General features: G+C 39.4%; 1 protein-coding gene across 1 annotated transcript in view; it reads left to right on the forward strand.

Annotated features, from left to right (window-relative positions):
• LOC124763951 (protein UBASH3A homolog) overlaps positions 1-23,912 on the forward strand; it is a 260,599-nt gene that overhangs the window by 167,473 nt on the left and 69,214 nt on the right. The window contains 2 exon segments of the mRNA XM_047249130.1: positions 18,381-18,640; positions 21,962-22,097. Of these exon segments, the coding sequence (XP_047105086.1) occupies positions 18,381-18,640; positions 21,962-22,097 (396 nt within the window).

Below are 23,912 nucleotides of genomic sequence, written 5' to 3' on the forward strand. Positions count from 1 at the left end.
ACCTAGTGGCTTACACATCAAGGCAGTTAAATAAAGCTGGAAAAAAGAAAAATTGTCCACAGAAAAAGAATGTTGAGTTTGATATGTGGTGTCATGTAATGCAGGTATTACCTGTGTGACAGAAAATTCAAAATGTTAACTGAACATGCAGCATTAGAATGGTTATTAGGATTAAGAGATCCTTCAAATAGGGTGATTTCATGGATGTTGAAATTAAGCAAATGAGATGATTCACTGTAAAGCAGATGGACTAAGCTGGAAGATTGGTGTCAAACATGTGATTGGTCATAGCCTTGCAGAATGGCAGAAGGTGCAGTCCACTGATGCAGATTGCAAGCTATTCAGAAAATAGCTGCTGTTTGCTGTCCATGATGGTTTGTTGTATAGGGCAGTGAAGTTTGGGCCACACAATATAGTGCCTGTTGCACCACGAGATGAAGTGTTGAAAGAATTGCGTGACCACATGTTGTTGGGACATGTAGGTTGCAGAACAACAGATGATATTGGTAGAGAATGCAGAAACAGGGTGTCAACCAGAATGTGAGAAATAGTGTGCCAAGTGCCAACATGCAGACTTAAGTCATCAGCAACTACTGCTTCAGAGATTACCAAATGAATCCAAACCATTCAAAATGGTACAGATAGTCATCTTGGGTCCATTTAGCCAAATGCCAGAGGGTAATCTCTCTGTTTTGACAATTGCAGGCCACATTTCATCCTTATGATTGTCATTCCAAATCATCAAGCACATATAGTAGCACAAGCAATGATGAATAACTGGTTGTTGATGTCTGGCATCCTTGACATGATAATTATGGGTTGGGGAACCAACTTCATGTCATCGCTAATGAAACACGTGTGCCACCTGTTACGAATCTGGAAATTAAGACCTCCTAATCCCTTGTATGCCCAAGGTAATGAGAGGACTGAATGCATTACTAAACCATGGGTAAGATGGTAAGCTATTACATCAGTAGTCACCATAATAAGTGGAATGTTTACCTATCCTATGTCGTGGCTGCTTATAATTCAAAGGAGCAGGACAGTGTTGGTCTCTTACCATACATAAAGATGTATGGAAGGAAAGTGTCACCACCTTTTGAGGTTATTGGACCTAAGGCAGGGAAAAATAAGGAACCAGTACAGAACATTGATAAAATATTAAGAGAATGCAGAAGGCAAATATTCAAGAAAATGGGCCTGAATAGTGTTAAAAAGCAGGAGTATACTGTTGGCCAATGGGTGTGTTAACTAGCTCCTATACACAAAAGTATGAAATGAAGAAATTTATTACACAGTATCAAGGGCCGTACCAAGTTGTGGAAATGACATTGCTAGTAAACATTAAATTGCAGTTGCTGATGTAGACATCTGTTGTCCACATGGGATACATTAGATCTTTCAAGGGCACTCCAGATGCCCCACCGCAAGTACCACACCACTTCCACTTCCTCAGAAGAAGGTAGGGAGCAAAATGGGGAACACGGATAAATAAACTCGTGCAGATGCACACAAGATGCCTTACTGAGGTCACACGAATAAGTAGATACACTAACATATGTAATTGGAGAATATTTATTGTAAGCGATTAATTACGTAAGAGAGACAGAACTCATGGTGAGCATTGTAGCAAGTTATGTTGTGTTGCATAAGTAATATGAGGATATGTTGTCATAATAGTATGTGTTCCATCATTGGTGTGCAATGGTGAGTCACAGACACCCGGTTCTTTTGTGAGTGGGAGAGAGAGTGATGTGAATTAGTTTTCCCCATGTGGCATTATGATCAAGGATGACCATGATGTTTGCCATAACTCTGTTGACTCTGCACTCTGCATTGGGGAAGTGCTAGATGCATTGTGGAATCAGCAACTAGGAGGAGGAGTACTGCACTCCAGACATGAGGACATCATTCTAACCAGCCACCATTGGACACTGAAAGTTGACTTACAAAATGTGGGTGGTAAGGAACGAAGTATGGATGCTGGAGGAAATAGTCACTGAATTGCATCTTGAGGCTTAGAGGAGGGGAGGAGAGTGCCAGGGGTATCTCCCTCCCACAAATGGCTACAGGAACATTTACCTCACGTACTAGTTGTGGTGCCACACACATTATTGCTTCACTAAAGAGGATTATTGGTTCAGGTGAAGACAGTCTTCGGACTATAGATGCTGATGATATCCAGGAATTAAATGACATGCTTTAATGAGTGAAATAAGTGGCGAATAAGAATAGAGTTTTTGCAGAGTGGGATACCACACAACTAACCCACTTGGAACTCGAGGGACATGAAAGGGAAGCAGTGGTTGGGAAGGGAGTGAGACAGGTTGTAGCCTCTCCTCGATGTTATTCAATCTGTATATTGAACAAGCAGTAAAGGAGAAGCAAAAGAAAAATTTGGAGTAGGAATTAAAATCCATGGAGAAGAAATAAAAACTTTGAGGTTTGCTGATGACATTGTAATTCTGTTAGAGACAGCAAAGGACTTGGAAGAGCAGCTGAACGGAATGGACAGTGTCTAAAAAGAGGATATAAGATGAACATCAACAAAAGCAAAACAAGGATAATGGAATGTAGTCAAATTAAATCGGATGATGCTGCGGGAATTAGATTAGGAACTGAGAGGCTTAAAGTAGTAAATGAGTATTGCTATTTGGCGAGCAAAATAAATGATGATGGTCAAAGTAGAGAGGATATAAAATGTTGACTGGCGATGGCAAGGAAAGTGTTTCTGAAGAAGAGAAATTTGTTAACGTCGAGTATAGATTTAAGTGTCAGGAAGTCGTTTCTGAAAGTATTTGCATGGAGTGTAGCCATGTATGGAAGTAAAACGTGGATGATAAATAGTTTAGACAAGAAGAGAATAGAAGCTTTCGAAATGTGGTGCTACAGAAGAATGCTGAAGATTAGATGGGTAGATCACATAACTAATGAGGAGGTATTGAATAAAATTGGAGAGAAGAGAAATTTGTGGCACAACTTGACTAGAAGAAGGGATCGGTTGGTAGAGCATATTCTGAGGCATCAAGGGATCACCAATTTAGTATTGGAGGGCAGTGTGGAGGATAAAAATCATAGAGGGAGACCAAGAGATGAATACACTAAACAGATTCAGAAGGATGTAGGTTGCAGTATGTACTGGGAGATGAAGAATCTTGCACAGGATAGAGTAGCATGGAGAGCTGCATCAAACCAGTCTCTGGACTGAAGACCACAACAACAACAACAACAACAACAACAACAACAGTTTTCTTTTGTGTCAATGTTCTTTTAACTAAGAAATTTTATGTTGTTATTCGACCTATAACCCATTGGTTAGCGATGCCATAATTCTGTCAGAAGTGGGCGGAGCCTCCAGTGTATATAGTAAGATGTGCACTGGTTTCTCCAGTAGTGATTTATCACCAGAAGGAGGTTCTTGCTCACTGGCAATTCACCACTTTATAGCTTTGTAGCTTTATATATTACTCTTTAATGTATGTAGCCCTTTGATCAAACTTTGTATTTGACTTGTAGGTCTGAAGATGACCACAGTTGTGGTTGAATCCGGTCACTGGAATAAATAATTTGTGATCAAGACTGTTTTTGATAGTAAATATTAGTAATAACATTGATCACTGTTTGCTCCCTCAATGTATTCCAAAGTAATCTGTCTGAGCAGCCCTTAGAATGCCAACTGTACCGACTGACTGCCGTGTCATTCTTGGCTGAGAGGCATCACTGGATGCAGATATAGAGTGGCATGTGGTGAGCGCACCCTCTCCCAGCCATTGTCAGTTTTTGTGACCAGAGCCACTACTTCTCAGTCAAGTAGCTCCTCAATTGGCCTCGCAAGGGCTGAGTGTATCCCACTCATCGGCAGTGCTTGGCAGACTCAGACGATCATCCATCCAAGTGTTAGCCAAGGCTAACAGTGCTTAACTGTGGTAAACTGACAGAAACCGGTATTACCATTTTGGCAAGCCTACTGGCAAAGTTTGAACTGGTAGAAGCATATTACTGAGCTTCTCAAACAATTAAGTTCAGCTACTTTTGCCCTTTGTGTTATAGTTAATTTTAGAAACACATGGATTGACCTGATATATTTTGCATTTTTCCATTCAGTAATATCTTACAATATAATTTTTGGGGGGGTAACAGGTAATTCATAACTTGGAAAGAAAGTAGTGACTGTACAAAAGAGAGCAATAAGAATAACGTGGTGTTCCCCATGGATGTCATGCAGGTACCTCTTTAAGGAGCTAGGCATTTTAACTGCGCCATCACAATATACATATTTGTTAATGAAATTTGTCATAAGTAATCCATCACAATTTGAAAAGAACAGTGATATACATACCTACAACCCTAGAGAGAAAATGACCTTTAATACCCGTTATGAAGGCTATCTGTGGCTCAGCAAGGGGTTTAATACACAACAGTCTTTGATTATTTGCCTAGTACCATAAAATGCCCTGCAGATAGCAAAGTAAGTTTTAAATCTAACTTAAAATATTTTTCCTGGACAACTTCTTCCATTCAATTAATGAATTTCTATTTAAAAACTGGTAGCCAGTAAAAAAATGAGTAAATGAAAGAAAATAATAAAAGAAAAAAAGGAAAAAATCTGTTTTTAAGTGCAGTTGCATGAACAGGACTAAAAACGTACCATGTTTGTTAATGTTAACACTAATCATGTGCGCATATTGTATAAACTGACTTGTTCCACATAATTTTGATAAAAGAATCATTCAAATTATCTATGGAACTTGTAACTAACTAACCTAAGACTCCAGGACAACAGAACTGATGGGGTGTGTGAAAGAAACTATAGACACAATGACTCAAGACCTGAACATGATGCAGACCTGGCTGGATCTCTTAGGTGCCAGAGTGGCAATGGAAAGACTACTGTGGTTACTAGCTGATGCTAGAGTAGAGATAACAGCACTACAAGAGGTGATACACCATACGGTAGCGCAGTGGTTAGCATACTGGACTCGCATTCGGGAGGACGACGGTTCAATCCCGTCTGCGGCCATCCTGATTTAGATTTTCCGTGATTTCCCTAAATCGTTTCAGGCAAATGCCGGGATGGTTCCTTTGAAAGGGCACGGCCGATTTCCTTCCCAATCCTTCCTTAACCCGAGCTTGCGCTCCGTCTCTAGTGGCCTCGTTGTCGACGGGACGTTAAACACTAACCACCACCACCACCACCACCATACGGTACATTGGCAATTGAGTCCTACAGTGTTATTCCTTCTCCCCGGAAACAGTTTCTAGCTGGCCTGTGGAAGGTGGAGAAGGCATTAACAGCAGAACTTCAACATGTTGTTAAGCCAACAGAACAGAGCTTGCGATGATTTTATCATGTGGCAATGGCAGGAATTGGCACCAATAGAGCCCGACTCCATATACTAGTCCAGTTTCCAGTGGTCAGTACGAATGCCTGATCAGGGTGTATACGACCTGGGACAACCGGGAAATCCGGGAGAAACCCGGGAATTTTTTCATCCGGGAAAAACCCGGGAATTTTTTCATCCGGGAGAAAACCGGGAAAAACCCGGGAATTTTTCGGAATTCCGGGAATTTTTCATTGTTTTAGCTTTAAGTTAAATTTTTGTAATTTTGACTGCAGAATTGATTCTCTAGCAAAGAATGTTATTGTATCCTGCTACTGGAGAATGATACTGCAGCAATAAAATATAAACGAGAGGGAAAAAAATAAAACTTTAGTGGCAATGGTTCAAATGGCTCTGAGCACTATGGGACTTAACATGTATGGTCATCAGTCCCCTAGAACTGAGAACTACTTAAACCTAACTAACCTAAGGACAGCACACAACACCCAGCCATCACGAGGCAGGGAAAATCCCTGACCCCGTCGGGAATCGAACCCGGGAACCCGGGCGTGGGAAGCGAGAACGCTACTGCACGACCACGAGATGCAGGCCTTTAGTGGCAAAGGAAATGTGCAGTTTACAACAACAAACAACCGTGCACACACAAGCGTCTGCAAATAGCAAAAATATGTCAAAGGACGTTCGCGCATGCGCATTCGACTCGCGTATAAGCAGTACCTTCTCCCGCTACTTGAAGTTTGGCTGTTAGCTGTATCGGTAGTAGCAGCAAGCAGCCAGATGCAAACGAGAAATTTTTTTCTCGCGCGCGCTAGCTGCCAGATTCACGCTTGCACAGAGTTGTCTGAGTTGTAGTGGGGAGGGGTTAACCTCCACATGACCCGTGTTTACGTAAAGTGAATTCGCTGCTTCTCTTCGTGTACTGCTCCCACGTCAAATGAAAACAAAACGGATTTCTGTGGCTGGGAGCTATCAAGTGACTTAAAATACATTCACATAATTACGGAGGGCAAAAATATATTATTAATTTCAGTTTTCTGATTTTATTTTATTTCCAAGTTAGTAGCAGTCGAGCATTAATCGCCTTACAGAACAGTGAAGTTATTTTTGCAAGTTTGCTAAAGAAATTTGGCTTTATTAATCTTTCCGCCGAGGCGATCATTTTACAGTATTAGCTACTTCCAACTGTTCGCTGAATTTCAAGTGCACGTTATCATCTTCTGCCATATATGGCATTATGCCATAATAAAGAACAAAAAATGAGATCGTAGAGTACTGGTACTCCAAGAAAATTTACATCCCTAAAACCACACTGAAAACTTAATATCAGATGGGACCTACTTCATTGTGAATCTGGAAAAAGCTAATTTGCACATCAAGCCGAATTATGCATTTTAGTATGGTTTACGAAATTTCGATGCTCTTGGAGTATCCTCTGATGCACTGTTTCTTTTATGGTGTAATGTAAGCTCTCTTAGTGCTTTATACACACGAACATACGGGCTTCCTACACCACTGCAGTTGCACACGCACAATTATGCCTGTTTTCTGGTGCTCTCTGGCAACTGGTAAATCAAACCTATTTCTAACAGTCTCTGAATAGTATTGCGAACGGTGGTTAGAAAAGCGTTACTTTCAAAGTAAATTTCTTTTTACGCAAGATGAATTATGTTACGTGTGAGAAAGTGGGATGGATATCCAAATCACAGAGCGTTCGAAACAGAACAGTTTGAGGACCAACCACTTACAAGAATTTCGAGCCGAGACATTTATGTCATAATTTTAAATTTAGTGGCACATTTGTGTGATGTGTCTTAAAGTATAACACATGTGAAAGCTTAGCTTCTATTGTAGCGTGTTAATCTTAGAGACTAACATTATATGTGAAAGCTTAGCTTTTCTAGTAGATATACGGTGCGGCATACATTAATGCAAACCGTTAACTTTTCCTCTTGCGTGTTCGCGCTATGTGACCAGTGATCTTGCTATTGGCTGACTATAACACGTGGCCTATGCTCTGAATAGCCGCTGTCATCGGCTGTGTTGTGTTGTCCTAATCATCATCATTTCATCCCCATCGACGCGCAAGTCGCCGAAGTGGCGTCAAATCTAAAGACTTGCACTAGGCGAGCGGTCTACCCGACGGGAGGCCCTCGTGACACGCCATTTCATTTCATCGGCTGGCGAGATCTCGTGGCTTGAGATATGACTCGCTTACAAAAGGACATCGCAACCTCGGTTTCAACGCTCCGGAAACTAACGCGCTGTGTTTGGTGCAATTCGAATTTATACTTTTGTAATACGAAAATATGCAGCGTATATGTTGCTGCAAATCAAAGGTCTTTCCAAAATTTCTCTCCCTTTTTTTTTTTTAAATTAAAGGTCTCTCCAAAACCTTCTTTGCCCCGTCTTTTCTTTTTTTTCCGGGAAGTTCTATGCGATTGTATAACACGTTAACCATTCAAAGGATTCATAAGTTTTACAGTTCCGAGGGAAAATCTACGGAAAACCTACTGTCACTTAGCACATAAAAAGTGTATTTTCGCGAAAAATCATATTTTTTAAACGGGGTATCCGGGAATTTTTTTTCGTTGTCCCCGTATACGCCCTGCTGATACAATTTTTGCGTAGTTCTCCCCTACCCAGTAAAGTGGGAAGCTCTAGGGAAGTTCATATAAGTAAAGGCACAGGAGATGCTGCTGATCTTCAAAGAAGAGGGAAGCTACATGCTGAGTTGATGGATGAGCTCCGTCAGTGCCAGAGAGAATGAGTTACAATATGCTCGATCCGAATGATGTAGACTGACACAAAAGCAAGTGAGGCATAGTTGTTTTTTGGGACAACAGAAGCAGTGGTATTTGTACGAGATATCCTGGTGTTGCATCTTTACTTCCAAAGGGCCAGCATGCATTGCATCTCTTCCATGTTCACAAACAACTCTTATGAGCATGTTTGACCTAAAGGGATGATGAGGCTAGGACTACGAGGTAGTAGGTTACTGATTAATGGTACAACATTTGATGCAGCAGGAACATCTTTTTGTTTTCCATTTACTATCACTAGGACTATTATAGTGAATGTGACACAGGCTTTATTGTACTGGCTGAACAAGCCAGACCAGAACCTAACTTATGTGAACAACATCTTGAAATTTGACTTCCTCCATTGACTGAATGAACTTACAGATATGCTAAAAGGATGTATTACCATGGAACACACACACCAACACATATAACAGTACCATGAGGACAATGCAGTAAAGTCATGACAATGAGTATCTCAGTGTCTTTTACCGTTGTGGTTGTAACTCTTCTTTGTGTAACCTGTGTCTAGTTTAGGCAGAAAAATGCCTGAACACTCTTTGTGCATCAACTGCCAGTAAGCTGGGTTAGTATTACAAAGTAGTATGTAAATAAATAAGCTGCCAGTGAACTTTGTGTTCACACTGAATTACAGTAAAAGAGGAATGGAAAATGTTGTGTATATTTGCCAAACTATGGAACATGTAGTTGCAATTTTTACAGAAATGTAAACAGGTTGGAATCCAGTGGACTGAATCTCTCAAAAGGGAGAGGAGTGTTGCACCATGGTTTGAGCTGGTGTAATGAACAGCTCTTGCACTGATTCAGCAGAACGACATCACAGGGAGGGTATCGTATCTGCTCAATAACTAAGTGCCATGACACAACACCATGTATTCAGCATGCAAGAACATGTATTCAATATACTGATCTTTGTCCTGCCCAGTACTTCTCAAAGTTGAAGTTGTAACGTATTGAAATGCCAACAGGGCTTCTGAAGGAGCTGACGGTACAGTAAAGAAAGAGCAGATGATGTCACGATTTCCAAATAATTAGTCCCAGCAGCTCCAGCCTGTTATGACTTAGTGGACAGGAATGTTGCTGTTCGATAAACACAGAGCCAGCCTGGCTCAGTCTCAGTCAATACTCAGTATGGTCAGTTACTCAGTCAATGCCAGCTGCCAGTCATGGGAAGAAGTCTACTTGTAGTCTGAGGTGAACCAGCTAGCCAACACCATCAGACTTTGCAGTCAGTAGCTGCAGGATGATGCCTGATCTGAGTCAGAACACTTATGGCACCTATGCATTGTCGGGCCACCAGCTGGGTGATTATCATCTGTTGCTGGCCATGGGTTCAAGTGTGGGCCAATTAGCTGCCCACTTACCACTGCCCAGGTGAACACACTGTTCTGTTCATCACCCTGGGCCGCTATATACAGTTGCAGTCCACTGCCTGGCACGGTTACACACCATCATCATCAGCCATGCCAGACATCATAGTTCGATCCCCCGTCCCCAGTGTACTTCCTACTGAGCTGCATGAAGAGTCCATCAGCTCTGGCCACTTTCTGCTGTCTATTAGGTGCTGCCACCACCTTGCGTCATGCCTTTGGACAACAGCTGGCACCTGTAGGTACATGTCACTTGATGTCCTCCTGGCAGCCTCTTTCTGACATCAGCCCACTACTTGGCCTGTGGCTACCTACATCATGGAGGCCACTGACCACATCAGAGCTCTCTGACTCCACCACTGTACTTAAATGGAATAAAAACCTTTCTCAACTATCCAGTCATGCTCTGTTGCAGGGCGGGGGGTGGAGTGTGTGCTGCTCGACACATCGACAGCCCAAGTCAAAGATCACAAATGCAACTTACTCTACAATCTTTAATGGAGGTTCATCTTACCTGTTTACTTGCAAAATGAAGCTAAAGGCCGTAATACAGGGTGTTTATAAATGACTATCAGGGCTTTAACACTTTATAATATTTATTATATTAAACTTATAGTTATAAATGATATGCCAAATGAAAAAGAGCATCTCAAAGAATTTTACCAAGAACCTTATAAATGTTCAATGTGAGCACCATTTGTCACATGGCACACATCAAGTCTATAGCCGAACGCTGGATAGGCCGCAAGGGGCCCAATGACGGGGCTTGCTTTGCATGGCCTCCACGTTCACCCGACCTAATGTCATGTGATTCTTTCCTTTGGGGCTTCATAAAGGATCGTGTGTACATGCCTCCGCTACCAGCAGACCTCCTTCAATTAAGAAACTGGATTGAAGCAGCTGTTGCTACAATCACTGAAGACACACTTAACAACGTTTGGAAAGAACTCGGCTATAGACTTGATGTGTGCCATGTGACAAATGGTGTTCACATTGAACATTTATAAGGCTCTTGGTGAAACTGTTTGATTTGCTCTTTCATTTGACATATCATTTATAACCGTAAGTTTAAAACAATAAATATTACAAAGTGTTACAACCCCGATATTCATTTATAAACACCCTGTATATAGAAGGTCATAATATACAGATACACAACAGAGTAGATAGTTGTCAGTGTTAACAAGCGAACACATTTGGAACAAGATGAGTCATAGTAAAAGCACCTGGAAATATGTTGTCATTATTGGATTCGTGTAGCAGACAGAAGAGTAACGATGTGTGTGAGAAATTTAGGGAAGCTGAAAATTCAGTGAGTGATATTTAAAGCAACCACCAACAGAAAGAAGTTTTTGTTAACTCTCCACAAAGATGTGCTCAGAATGAATTACAAGAAAGAGAATCTTGAAGGGAATCTCAACAGGAAGAGGAGTGGTGAAATAGGAAAACAAAAAGCAGCAAACCATGAAGTAAATATGGCCACTAATCCCATTCTCAGTCATGAATTAATAAACTCTGACACAGTAAACAGTATGAGGTGGTGCAGTAGTAAAACACTGCATTTACATTTGGTAAGATGGCAACTCAAGTCCTGTTATAGCCATCCAATTTTAGGTTTTTTGTGGTTTCTTTAAATATATTACGTAGGTGCCAAAATGATTTCTTCAAAATGGACACCACCAATATCCTTCTCCACAGTTTCCCAATACGAACTGGTACTCCATCTTTATTGACATTTCTGTTGACTAGACACGAAACCCTAATTTTCCTTTCTTTCTTTCTTTCGATGCAGTAAATAGTGGTCACTAAAGATGGTACAAAATCAGAAAGAATGTAAAGATGGAAAGCTGTCAAAGAGCAGTAGAAGGCAATAAGGAAGATGACATGGGATGGAAGAAGAGTGTAAATTATGTTCTTAGTAGATAACAAAGAGTGTAGTTCTGAGCACTAATTACATGTGATGATGCTAGGCAAAACAGCATTGCATAGATGTGTTTAGTTTATGTTGTGGGGCTGGAAAAGATTCTTCCATGAATTGTAAAATAATAGCAGACAATAAGTATGCAGGAGCTAATAAGTGTTCTTTAGTGAGTAAAGAGGGATGAGATTGGTGTGTGCAATTAAGTTCACATCTATAGATTAAGCCAAAAGAACTGTGAAGGAAAGAGTAGGACAAGTAAAATATTATTTGAGGTACAGAATGTTACACTAAAGAACTGGCTGAAATTTATATTTCTCTTACCTGAACTCTTCATTGAACCAACTCAGCATGGGAATACACATTCTACATGACTAAACGGAAGCAGCACATGCAGTGGAATGATGGTGTCTCTTTGTTTCCTCCCCTGCATTTTGGTGTCAGCAGGTCACAACCTTGATGACTGTAAACATTAGAATAGTTACTTGAACATGACATTCCAGAGATCAATTACATGATCCAGCAGTGACAGAGATATGACTAAATGTGTTCACTGATAGTGAGGGGAGTGAAAATAAAAAGCACTCATTTCTTTCTCTACATTTTGGTGTCAGCAGGTTGCAACTGTAATCATTGTAAACATTAGAACATATAATTAAACATGACATTCCAAGGATTGGTTAGATGATTCAGCAGCAACAAAATGTACTCAGTGATAGAGTGTGAAGTGAAAATAAAAAGGAGGAAATTAACAGAAAATTTAAATGAAAAGAGGAATAAAATAAACTATGATTTGTATTTTCATGTACTTTACTTTCATGTAAGATATGCAAAAATTTCTGAAGAAAGCAGGCCGTAACAACTCTTGCCTATTTAAATAATGTAAATCATTTTCCACGTAAAGGAAAAAACTCTATAAAATGTATCTATCTGAATTGTCTGGGGGTGTTTGATTCTCATACACTCCCTCACATGAGGGCCGTACTGATAAGTAAGTCATCTTCAAGAAATTCCAGGTGGTTGACACAGCAAGCCATCTTTCCTTGAGAATTTTCAAATAAATTGGGCTGAGAACTTTCTGCTGTTGTAACTGACTACTATTTTCAAAATGTGGTTGGATGTAAATTTGGAAAGACATTGTATAATGGTGTTTGGGACTCATGTGAAACTTTTGTTTCTGCTGTATAGTAGAGCCTGCATAAAATACCACAGTAAAAGTTCAGTCATGGGCTCTCCATTACAAGAAAATTAATTTTATTAAACAGGAATGCTGGGATAGTGGTAGAAGTGTTAAAAGATTAGACATAAATAGTAAAGTAAAAATATAATTTCGCTAGCTTCATGTCACATTGTCTTACCCCCAAAACACAGTCAACTTACATAAGGCTGAAAGTAAACATGTTCAGAAATGCTGTTGGTGAGTAAATCTCAGGAAGCACATGCAGAATTCTTCTATTCATGTTTCTTTGCCAGGTGTAAATGTGCCTGTTGAAATTATTCTTCCATGTGAGCCTCCATGTGAGGATTATATCAGAGTAGGGTGACTGAACATATGGTTGTGGGTCTGAATGTCACTTTGAAGCCTCATTATGGGACAGAGTAGAGGAATTTTCTGTCATTTTGAGTTTGTGAATGTTGGCAATAGGAGGATGAGCATATCATTAAATACTGCTTATATCTAAGGAGGGATCTTCTATGCTGGAAGTAGTTCTGGGTCTCATCTCCCATCAGCAGATTTTCTGAACTCTGAAAATGAAATCTTTTTCTATCAATAAATACTGAGCTCATGGCATGCACTTTGTCTTAATGTACACATGTCTGTTCCATAGCAACTTACCACAAATTTCCAAATTTCATCTTCCACAGTGTAATGCATCTGGGAGATGTGTTATTTTCTACCAGATTTGTCGATACCAAATCTAATGAGGGTGGTTGTAAATGTTTTCTTATATTTTTGTCAGAATATTTTTTGTGGATTGTAATTTGCCTTATTTTATGATAATTTGCTTATATGTTTGAGAGTGACAGCATATTGATTGATATTAGTAGATGCGACAAATAATATCAAAGAGACTGGTTACAAGTGCCAGCTTGTGTGTTGTGTGAAATGTCTTTGATGCTGGAGTCATCTCTGGCTGTAGTCTGTCGGCAGTGAACACTCGGTGTGCGACGGTGGAACAATGTACAGGTCCCCGTTATAATAATTTGCAAGTGACCGGCAAAAATAAGTTATTCTACTACTTTTTTTATATAAACATCAAGAAGGAAGCACATTCGGAAAAATGGTATTTGAAGCTCCAAAAATGAGGTAAGTGCATTGAACCAGGACATTTCCGCAGCCGACAAAACAGCATTATGGAATCATACTCTCACTAGACGACTGAAGCCAGCACAAAAAAGTCAAATATCATCTTATAAACATCCACAGAAAAGTGAGTACTGTCACGAAATATGCTAAATTCAAGTACATAAAAATAGTGAGCATATTTCAACAGCCATCCTTTCTCCCACTTCCTATATGCGTTTTCATTCTCTCAGCCATTCTTTCATAATCTGTCTTCCCAATTAATTTATCCCAATTTTTTCTCTGTGTTTTACATTCATTATGGATTATGTTTTGAAGGCTGTGACTGTCAGAATGAAAAGCATCAGTCGCCAGGTTTTGTTTTTATCCACAGTGCATTTCAGCAGTTAAGTCATCATCAGGTGGAAGGCATCTTCCACATAACTTTTGTTAGTGGAAAATATTGCTAATTTTACTTCTTTGTGTTCTGTGGTTAATTTGCTCAGTTATCCACAGTGAAAGTAACGACGTAACGTCATGGCCACCTCACATGCTGCTGCATAAAATCACCAGCATTTTCCACCTGATAATGATGGTTAACCATTGAAAAGGGTAATGGATAAAACAAAACTTTGTGAACGATGCAGCATTATGTTTTTTCACTCCATTTTTTCTGTCTTCACTTTTTACTCCATTATTGGGGTTTTCTTTTTCCTTTCTTTCCACCTGTCTGTCTGTTGACCCCCCCCCCCCCCCCCCCCCCCCCCTCCCCCCAGGTTCGATTCCAGGCTGGGTTGGGGATTTCTCTGCCCGGGGACTGGATGTTTATGTTGTCATCACCACAACCACCACCACCACCACCACCATTCATGACAGTGGCTAGAATGGATTGTGAAAAAAATGGGACTGTGTAAAAATTGAGACTTTGTATGGGTGCTGATGACTGTGCAGTTGAGCACCCCAACCCCACAAACCAAACATCCCCCCCCCCCCCCAAGCCCCCTCCACTCTATCTTCTTTCATTTCGTTTGTTTATGCCCTGTTTATTGCTGTTGAGTTTAGCACTCATATTTATCTAGTTGGCTGCTACTGGCCTTTTTTTAGTGGTACTTTTAGAATTTGAATACTGATTGTTAGTTTGTTACCGCCCATTTGTTAAGATGAATAGCATAAATTTTGATCAAATTGGGTTCACAAAAGATAGAACATAATGAGTCTGATGTAAGTTGTTGATTAACAGATAGCGTGTCAAGGGAACCACATTTTTTCTTTTAAAGTATCTGATCAGATCAAAGACATTGTTGTGAGCGTAAAGACGATAGTGGGGAGAAGAACTTTAGAGGATAGGCCTGGCTGTGAACAAACTCTATAACTGAAACTTATCTTGTGACAAAATATTTGAGATGGAGCAAGATGACACAGTGATTAAGGAGGTGGAATCCAGAAGACCATCCAGATTTAGGTTTTCCGTGGTTTCTCTATAGTGAATGATGGGATAGTTCCTTTTAAAATCCAAGTATGTGTCCCATCTATAATGCTCATGTTATCAATGCAACATAAATCCTACCTGCCTTACACTATAACATATTTGAAAATGACCTTCAAAGTGTCTGTTGAAGTACTTCACGTTTTTAATGAACAAAAAAGTGCTGTGTAGATAAGAAGTTTCTACTTTAAATTTTTATGTGAAGCATTACAGAGGGTTATCAGAATAATAAAAACATCCGTTAGGTAGGAACTGCTTGCACACAAATGATGACCTGCTTCCAGACGGATTTTGCACCATTTGTGGTACTACACAGTGGTTTTCTGAAAGGTAAGGGAGATAATCTGGAGTGGATTACACGCAGTGTGGCAAACCAGAGTTGCACATAAATGTTCATTGCAGATAATAAGTAGGCTATGGGAGGCACTAAGTTTCCTTTGAATGTTCATCCGTGTGTAAATATACCTAGCGGTGTAAACTGGTCGCTATCATCGTGGATTACAGGGTACATACAGGAAGCATTATTTGCTTTACCGGATGCACTTAATGATCTAAAATATCTGCTAATCCATGGATATAGTACACCCTTGCAATGTAACAATGATACCAGCATAACAGTGAGGTCAGTTGCCTATGCAATCACAGTGCTACCACTATGTTTGGCTGTAGAAAATAAGCAGCATGACATACACAATTCTTGCCCTTAAAACTAGTACACCCTGAAGGTGGCATGGAACAAGTGTTGAATTGGCATGAAGTGCATTATGTGCTTGGATATACAAATGATTAGCATCTCAGAGCAATGGCATAAAGTATCTAGGACTAACACTATCTAATTCTGTATTTAAGGAAATATTATGCAGTAGGTTTCTCATTCAGAAATCACATTCGAACCTTGGCTGTGTGCGGTAATATCTGTTATACCTTGTGTAAGAAGGAGAAACTTCTGCAAACAGGTGACAGAATTGAGCAGCAGCAGGACCTTGGCAAATTGAGACTGCATTTTATCATTTGATGATATTGCTTCCCACATTGGCCGAGATCCCACAGCTGTCATGCAGATGTGGAATTGATGGTTTTAAGAGGGCCATAATAGACACCATGCAGGATCTTGACAGCCCTACATGACTCGTGCCCAAGAGCACAGACATATTGTTCACTGGCTGTACAGGATTGTACAGCTTCATAACATATCTCATGTCAAGAAATGAGTTTGTTTGCAGCCAGGAAAATACCCATACCAACAGTACGATGATTTTTGGAGCTCCACAGACTGTCAATAGGGCGACTGTTGTTGTAGACCATGTGAGGTTGAATATTAATCCGTGTGTAAATATACCTAGTGGTGTAAACTGGCATCACAGTGGACAACATTTCAAATATGTGTCGAGCAATCCAGATTTAGGTTTTCAATAGATTTCCCAAAGTTGCTCCTGGAAAATGTCCGGAGTGTTCCTTTGAAAGAGTGTGGCCAATTTCCTTATCCATCTTTGAAACATTCTGAGCTTGTGTAACATCTCTAATGACCTCAGCGTCCTAAATGTTCCTTCCTTCATCGTTGCAGCTTCTCTCATAGTGGCAGCAGATAGAGTCACACCAACAAGTAGTTCTCCCACTCATTGGCACCACAATGTCTTTCCAGATGAGTCCTGGTTCTCTGTAAGGCTTCTCCATATGTGTATCTATTTGAGATGGCTCAGAAGAAAACAAACATTACCAGATTGTATTTGTCATCATCCTATGGATGTGATGTTACAGGGTTGCCATTGAATACACAATACTATCACCTCTGGTTCCCACAGCTTGTAATTTAGACAACAGGCATTACTATTTTTGAGCTCTCCATGACATTAACTTTCAAAGATAGAAGCGACAGTGCATGTTGCCTGTGCTGTCCTGATCGACCCCTATTCAGAGTGTGTTCAACTGTTGTCCTGGCCACCACATTCTACAGTTCTCTAACCAGTTGCAAACATTGTGTCATGTTGCCGAGAGACTCTTTCCACTCTGATTGTCAATGCAGCTGGGAAAGACGTCATCTAAGTTCAGTGTGATAAGGTGCCTAGTTGGTTGAGACTCATGTTACTGCCAGGGGCGGCACTTTTGTGTACTAAATTTTACTCCCTTTATGTTCCAAGATCACCTCCAAATGTAATCATGTACTCTTCTGTATACAGTACACACAATAAGTAAAATCCCTTTATTTGCTGTCCTGCCTGGTGTTGCAGTTTTAATGGCCATTCATAAATCCAAGCTGTTGCTGTAAAGATGGTGAATGATGGCTTTGCAGCCCTTGACTCTTTTTTGATTGTTGTTAGTTCATACTGAAGAGTTTCTTCAGTGTATGTCATAACACTTTCTTCTTATTGGTGATCAGAAGTTTAGAATCAAAAAATGTTCACTGTAGACAAATGCACTTCATTGATTTCAGTTAGATGTTTCTGAATCCAAACACAGTTAGCTGATGGCTCCACAATCTATGAAGCCTCTGCCTACTGAGCCCGTACACCCTCACTAAACCACAACAATCACCTGGGAAACCAGAGAATGACTTATAATAATTCCATGTTTGTGAACAGGAATACAATTTTGAATTCTTGTGGGCTTTACATACTGGAAAAATAATTTTGTTGCTCACTAAAGGTCAGTAACTACCAACTTCCGAAATGTTGAACATTTTTAAAAATCACCTTCACCCCAGAGGACATACAATTTGCATCCTACATCCGGTTAAGCCTCCTAATAGACTCCCTGATCCTGTGAGCAGCCTATCACTCCTGAAAAGGTTTAAAAATTCAGGACTTTCATCCAGCAGCCTCAGGAGTAGATGGAAAGTATTCCCATTGGTAATTTCCTTCTCCTGTTAATAGCACTCTATTCAAAAGTAGTGCTTTCTACCAGGACTTTTTGCAAGTTTATTTCCAGCAAATGTTGTAAAACAGCATTCTTAAGCCAGATAAGTCGGCTCTGATGACAAGTAGCTTTAAGTGAATTAGGGGAAAAGCCATCCTGTCAGTTCCAGGATGGACAAACATCTAATGCATTGGATGTTGGATGCTAGTTCTTGCATCCTCAACAGCCAATAGAATGATCCCATGGTCTGGCTGGGAAAACTGTGATACAGTGTTTACAGTCTTTTGATAACCATCAACATTTTTCAGTTTTATATGTATCTGAACAAAGGAATGTATGTTTAAACAAGTTTTGCACTGTTTGTATTGTTTTCAGAACAGTTAGTCTTAGTGAAACATCACTGCCATCTCCCCCTGTGACAGAGCCGGATGAAACAGTGAAAACCATGGATCCTTCAGCAGATCCGCCTCGTATATTCTCTGAGTCTGTGACAGATGCTACTAGCAGCTCCAAACCATCAGATGCAACGAGCGATTCTGGTGACGAGAAACATATTGAGGATGGAGTGGTATGTTAGACTACATTTTATATAATTATTTTTGTTAGTTTTCTGGCTACTGGCATGTTTTGCTGTTTCAGTGCAGTGCTTAGCTTCACATTCTACTGTGTTTACCTGTGAGTACCTATTGCAACCAACAGCCAAGATAACCTGTAGTACTTTCCTACTTCATATGTAGTTAGCTTTTTTTCCCAGCATTTTTGCCATCTTCTCGTCAGCACTTTTCCCGTCTTCTCGTCTGACCCATCTTCAGTATAATAACTGTATGCAGTGAGGTAGTAATTAAGACACTTTAGTTGAGTTCCAGAGGACAGGGATGCAGTTCCCCTTCTCGCCATCCAGACTGAGCTCTTCCTCGGTATCCTCAAATCAAATGAGGCAAATGCTATAGTAGTTTCTTTAAAAGGATATGGCCAGTTTCCTTTCCCATCTTACTGCAGTCTGAGCTTGTGCTTTGTCTCTAATGATCAATTGCTGTCAATGGTATGTTAAACTGTAATTGTCACTCCCTTCATTGTAATTGTGCAATAAAGTTTGTTTACCAACCAGCCCATAGAACAGTAAGTGCCCTTCATACCTGCAGAATAAAATGTAAAAAAGTTGTATCTGGTTACTTTTATGGCTGTTACAATGAAATCAGTTTATGTATACTGATGTTCTGTATTTCACAAATTTATAGCATAGCTCATAGAAAATGCTATTCATCATGTGTCTATCATTTACTGCTAGATGAAGCCCTCCTCCATATTTCTTTGTGCACTGTAATCTTCAGCTACAAGCATCCTGAACTAGAGGCCATGCGTTGCAGAACTCTCCAACACTTAAGCTCTGTAACTTTTTTTGCTAGGAGTAAGATCAGATTTTGGAGGTGAAAATGTCAAAAAGTTGACTTACTTTTCCCATTTTCATTTACTGATGTCTTATGACATCATCTTCCGGGGTAATTCATCACTGAGGAAAAAAGTGTTTGTTGCATGTCACTGTGTAATAGGAGTAATATGTTGTGTCCACTTGAAAACCTCTTGTAGACAGCTCTGTAAACAGTTGGGCCTTCTGATAACAGCATTCCTTCAGGAGAAGTTCGTGGTCAACAATCAATCACAATTTGAAAAAGGCAGAAACATTTAACAGTATAGTAGTAGAAAGAGAAATAATGCTCATTATCAATTTCCCAGCCCTAGTGCGGCACAGATAGGAGTGAAGTATTCATCTATAAAAAAATTTGACTGTCTTCCTAGTGATGTAAATAACTTAAGAGGAAACAAAATTAACTGAAACAAAAACTGTAAGTATAACTGCATGACATCCCTCTGACTCTGCAGAATAATTTATGTAATAGTATGATTGTGTGTGTGTGTGTGTGTGTGTGTGTGTGTGTGTGTGTGTGTGTGTGTGTGTGTGTGTTTTAAGAGAAGGAAGGAGAGACATTAAACACAGTTAAATAAATATTACTGTATGCATAGGAAGAAAGAAGAACATTAAGAGATTGTGTAAATGGTCAGTATCTTGCCATGTTTTACACTGAAATGTTGTACTATAATTTTAAAACTGGCTCATTCCATGCCGTAGCGAGATGTTGCAATAACAATCCATGAAACTCATAACTGACAAAACTAACTAACTGCCCAACTTCCTAACTGTGTCTTATTATATGCATCTTTTCTATTGTCTTCTACCAGCCTTCCACCGGTGCACTATTTTGATCTTTTCTTATCTCTTGGAATTCAGCAAAGAATTTCCTTCATCTATTTGCCATTAGTTCCTCTGGCGACAGGTCTTGCCCATCCAAATTTCATTTTCATTACACTCATAACATACACCTTCCATTCTAGTCAGTTCTATGATCAGTTTGTTTGTTTTCCTATCTCTCCCATTTTCTATATAGTGTGCTTACTTTCTGAACATGCATTTAGTTTTGTACATTCAGTTCTTAGCTGTGGTGTTCTTTTCTGGGAGACCAATAGACAAAATATGAACACAATTTTCACACTCAGGAAAGGGCTATAAGAGTAATAATCAAAAACAGTAGTTGAGCTCATTGTAAGAGTCTGTTCAAAACACTGGGTATTTTGACTGTACCAGTGAATACATTTACCAGGCAGTTGCACACATCGAAAATAATTTTACTATACAAACAGCTCTGTCCATGATCATGGAATAAGGTCCAGACTGAACTTACATTACCCAAGAAAGAATGAACATAAAACTCAAATAGTGTTTTCTACCAAGGAATAAAACTGTACGGGAAATTGCCAAAGGAGACTGCTAAAATTGGTAAAACAAACTTATATAAAAAGGCAGGTAAAAAGTACCTGTTAACCCAAACATTCTACATGAGGTAGGTTACTTTGATAATACAGAGTAGGATTTTGGTAGAAAAAGGTAACACACGTAATAATAAAACATCTAACATTCTACATAACACTTTCTATTATTATTTTTCATTCTTTTTGTTACTTTTCTGGAGAAACTTATGCCCAGAAGTAAGAAATGTATAGCATGAACCCCAAGTCTTCTTTCTGAGCTCAACATCGCACTTGTTGTAAAGGGATGCTGACTCAGTTCTGCAGGCTAGCAAATGAATAGTTGCTGTGCACAAAATGGTCCTGACGTCAGCTGGAAGTGTGTGTAGTGCACAGTTTGTATTGTATGTGCAGTGACTGGGAGTAAGAAATGAGTGAATAGTGAAGTACTAGACTTTTCCATTATCACGTAACTAATTTCTAAAACAGTGTTGTATGCTAGGGTAAACTGAATGAGGTAGCATTGTTTTAAACAGAATGGCCATGTATTTGGAGGGCTGGAGGCTCCAATTTTCATCCAGCCATCCTGATTTAGGTCTCCTGTGGTTTCCCTAAATTATTTCAGTCAAATAACAGGGTGGTTCTTACTATAAGCCCACCACTGACTATCTGTCCCCTCCTTGTCATACTAGAACTGCAAGTCTGTAAATATCTGTATATGTGAATTACTTTGTTTTTGTTCTTCTTAAATTGTAATACCAAGACTTGTCCAATATACTTGGAAAATAGATCTGTAGATGAATAAAACAACAACAACAATTAAAATTTGTCATTTACATAATGTGTCACGTTTTCTGAGGTTGTAGTTGTGGTAACCACTATCTTCCATTTCCTCCTCTGTTTTGGACACATTAATTCAACATACATCTCTTAAATGAAATACACTCTGCACGTTTATACCATTTTGAAAAATCACAACTCTGCTGCATTTGTTTATTTATACATTCAGTTAGGAAATTGTCTAAGTGTGTTACGAGAGACATCTATAATCCATACACAAGTGTTATTTTTTCATGCAAACTTACAGGTTTGTACAAGTGCAGAGTCAGAAGCAGCCTCTGAGGTAACGAACAGTGAACCACGCCACCTGTATATTGTTCGTCATGGGGAGAGAATTGACTTTACATTTGGAACATGGATCCCATACTGTTTTGATGAACAAGGTACGTTATATTTTTATTTTGAGTTTGAAAGTATGAAACAGTAAAGTATTGCTGGCTGATGTAAATGATGGTAATGTCTCAGTGTTCTCTTGTTGTCACTGGTCATGGAACTATGGATCAGTGATTGAGATGTGTATATAGATTTTGATAGAATTAATAGAATGAGATTTGTAAAGTAAATGATCATGTTCCAGATATATTCCCACCTGTTTAGTGATTTCTGTGTAACTTGGCGTATTATACCATGTGTCATACATAAATTATTTAATGATAGCTCTCTACCTTTCTAGTTTTCCACAAAATTTGTTTCTTTAACTGTAGTACATTTCTTGTCCCATGCTGTGGGCATAGGTTACAATTTGGAATATAAATGTATGTATTTGGAATGGGAATGGGAAAAACTTGGTAACAATGGAAAGATGAATAGTGGATGTGTTAGGGGTGGCAGAAACAAGGTGAAGAGATGAAGAAAGGCATAAATTGAGAAACAAGTTTAGACTACTGGACAGACAATGACAGTGGCACTAGGAATGGAGTGGGTATAATTGTCGGAGTTTGACTTTAAGAAGAATTAACTATAATACACGAGAGAATGATGAGGACAAAAGTATCATTGATGGGGAAAACATTGATAATATTACTTGTATATGACCCCCCCCCCCCTCCCTTCCAGAAGTAGTGTATTTAGAGCAAAAAAGAGGGGTTTGTGGAAGAAGTGCAGAGACAGATGACTGGGCAGAACACACTTGTAATGATAGATAGTGATGTACATATTGGTAGAGAGAGACACAGACATAAAAATGTATCAATTGAAGACATAAAGTCTATGTGTGAGTCAGCAATCATATTTTTAACTTTATTAATAATTGTCTGTCTTGAAAACAAGATGGACAATTATTGATAAAGCATGAAAATATACTTGGAATAGATGGCTGGGGAGTGTGAGACAGTGAAGGTGATAGGTTATTGGACTTTTGAAAGAAGAATGAATTTAAAGTTGGAATGTCATGGGTTTGATGTGTGTGTGTGTGTGTGTGTGTGTGTGTGTGTGTGTGTGTGAGAGAGAGAGAGAGAGAGAGAGAGAGAGAGAGAGAGAGAGAGAGAGAGAGATCCATATTGTAACATGGTGTTGCAGTGATTGTTTTAAAAAGTCAGTAGTTGATTATATATATTAGTAGATGAAATGATGAGAAACATTGCAGTTAGCAAGATAATGCCATCAGATGCATCAGATGGTGACCATCACCTGTTAGTAATGAACATCAGAGAAAAGGGGGAGAAAACCAAGAAAGGCATATAAGTGTGTGGAATGTAAAAGAAGCAGAGTTAAAGGAACATTATCAGAAGAAAATAAGAAACAAAATCCTTCTGGGTGAGCTGCAAACCATGGAAAACGAATGGAGGAGCTTATGAGCACAATGATAGAAGCAGCAGAGGGAGATGTGTGCAAGAAATGGCAATAGAGTTACTTGGTGCCACCTTGGTGGGATTCTGAAATAAAAGGAGGAGTATTGGAGAATAAGATATTTAGATTAATATTTCAATAAAGCTTATTAAAGCATGGGAAGAATATGAAATGAGATAGGAGGTGGCACAGGAAAAGAGAAAGTGGATGGAAAAATGGACCACAGTGATGGAACAGTTAGTAAAGGAAATAAGAAAATACTGTATGGAATAATCAAGAATACTAGAGGAGAAATGGCAGAGAATGTGGTATAGATGGAAATGAGGTAGAGGTGGAGGAGGATCTGAAAGAACTGTGGTGGGCATATTTTGAGAATTTGCTGAATACGTATGTAGCAGTGGAGGAAGATA

This window comes from Schistocerca piceifrons, chromosome 1 (assembly GCF_021461385.2).
Source record: "Schistocerca piceifrons isolate TAMUIC-IGC-003096 chromosome 1, iqSchPice1.1, whole genome shotgun sequence".
Taxonomy (NCBI): Eukaryota; Metazoa; Arthropoda; class Insecta; order Orthoptera; family Acrididae; genus Schistocerca; species Schistocerca piceifrons.